General features: G+C 57.2%; 1 protein-coding gene across 1 annotated transcript in view; it reads right to left on the reverse strand.

Annotated features, from left to right (window-relative positions):
- Positions 1 to 24: 24 nt before the first annotated feature.
- Positions 25 to 867, reverse strand: part of LOC108804112 (sorting nexin-19-like) — a 5,568-nt gene continuing 4,725 nt past the window's right edge. Inside the window, exons 4-5 of the mRNA XM_018575873.1 lie at positions 285 to 449; positions 25 to 120 (exon numbers count right to left, since the gene is read on the reverse strand). Coding sequence (XP_018431375.1) covers positions 25 to 120; positions 285 to 449 — 261 coding nt within the window. The remainder of the gene's footprint in view (positions 121 to 284; positions 450 to 867) is intronic.

An 867-nucleotide genomic window follows, 5' to 3' on the forward strand; every position in this document is an offset into this window, starting at 1 on the left:
AAATGCAGGAAGTCGGAGGCGTGGTTATAGAGCGACCGCCATTGAAGGGGGTGCGGCATCACTCTGCGTGCGGCCAATGACCGCCCGCCTCTCGCACACAGATCTGCTAAGGGGCGAGCCCTGAGAGCGGGGGAACGTTGCCGCGTTCACCAGCAATGTGCGTCTCCCTCAGTTACATCTGCCAATCACAGAGAAGGATTTATATATGTGTATGTGGGGATATGAAGGTCCTCAGCCTCTGATTGGCTGTCCTGACACGCGGGAACTTCATGAGGAAATCATACAAACAACATGTAGAAAAGTTTCTCACGTTTCACAAACTTGCGCAGATCGGCGCGCTCCTCCAGGCGGGTCTGCAGGTTCAGGAACTCCCGATACCTTCTGTTCACGGTGTGATAAGCCATCGGCTGCAGCGTGCCCAGTGATTGGCTGTCCAGGGCCGTGTCATACTGCCAGGAAAGACCACAGAATGAACAGGTTGCATGTACCCCAAGAACACACGGATAGTACACATGTAAACACGGAGCAAGGATGATCTCATGACACAGTCAGGGGCCCGGCATGAGGTCAGCAATGCTCTTCACACAGGAAGTTGCGGCGCCATTCATGTTCCAAAACACGTGAACACGTTAGTGGAGTGCGGGTCACACATAGAACCCGGACCATTCACCACAGCAGCCTCCTCCTTATCAGACCCGCCTATTGCTGCCGCCCACTACACCGGAGACCCGCCTATTGCTGCCGCCCACTGCACCGGAGACCCGCCTACTGCTGCCGCCCACTGCACCGGAGACCCGCCTATTGCTGCCGCCCACTACACCGGAGACCCGCCTACTGCTGCCGCCCACTGCACCGGAGACCCGCCTA

Source organism: Nanorana parkeri, unplaced genomic scaffold (genome assembly GCF_000935625.1).
Source record: "Nanorana parkeri isolate BGI_ZX_2015 unplaced genomic scaffold, ASM93562v1 scaffold5210, whole genome shotgun sequence".
Taxonomy (NCBI): Eukaryota; Metazoa; Chordata; class Amphibia; order Anura; family Dicroglossidae; genus Nanorana; species Nanorana parkeri.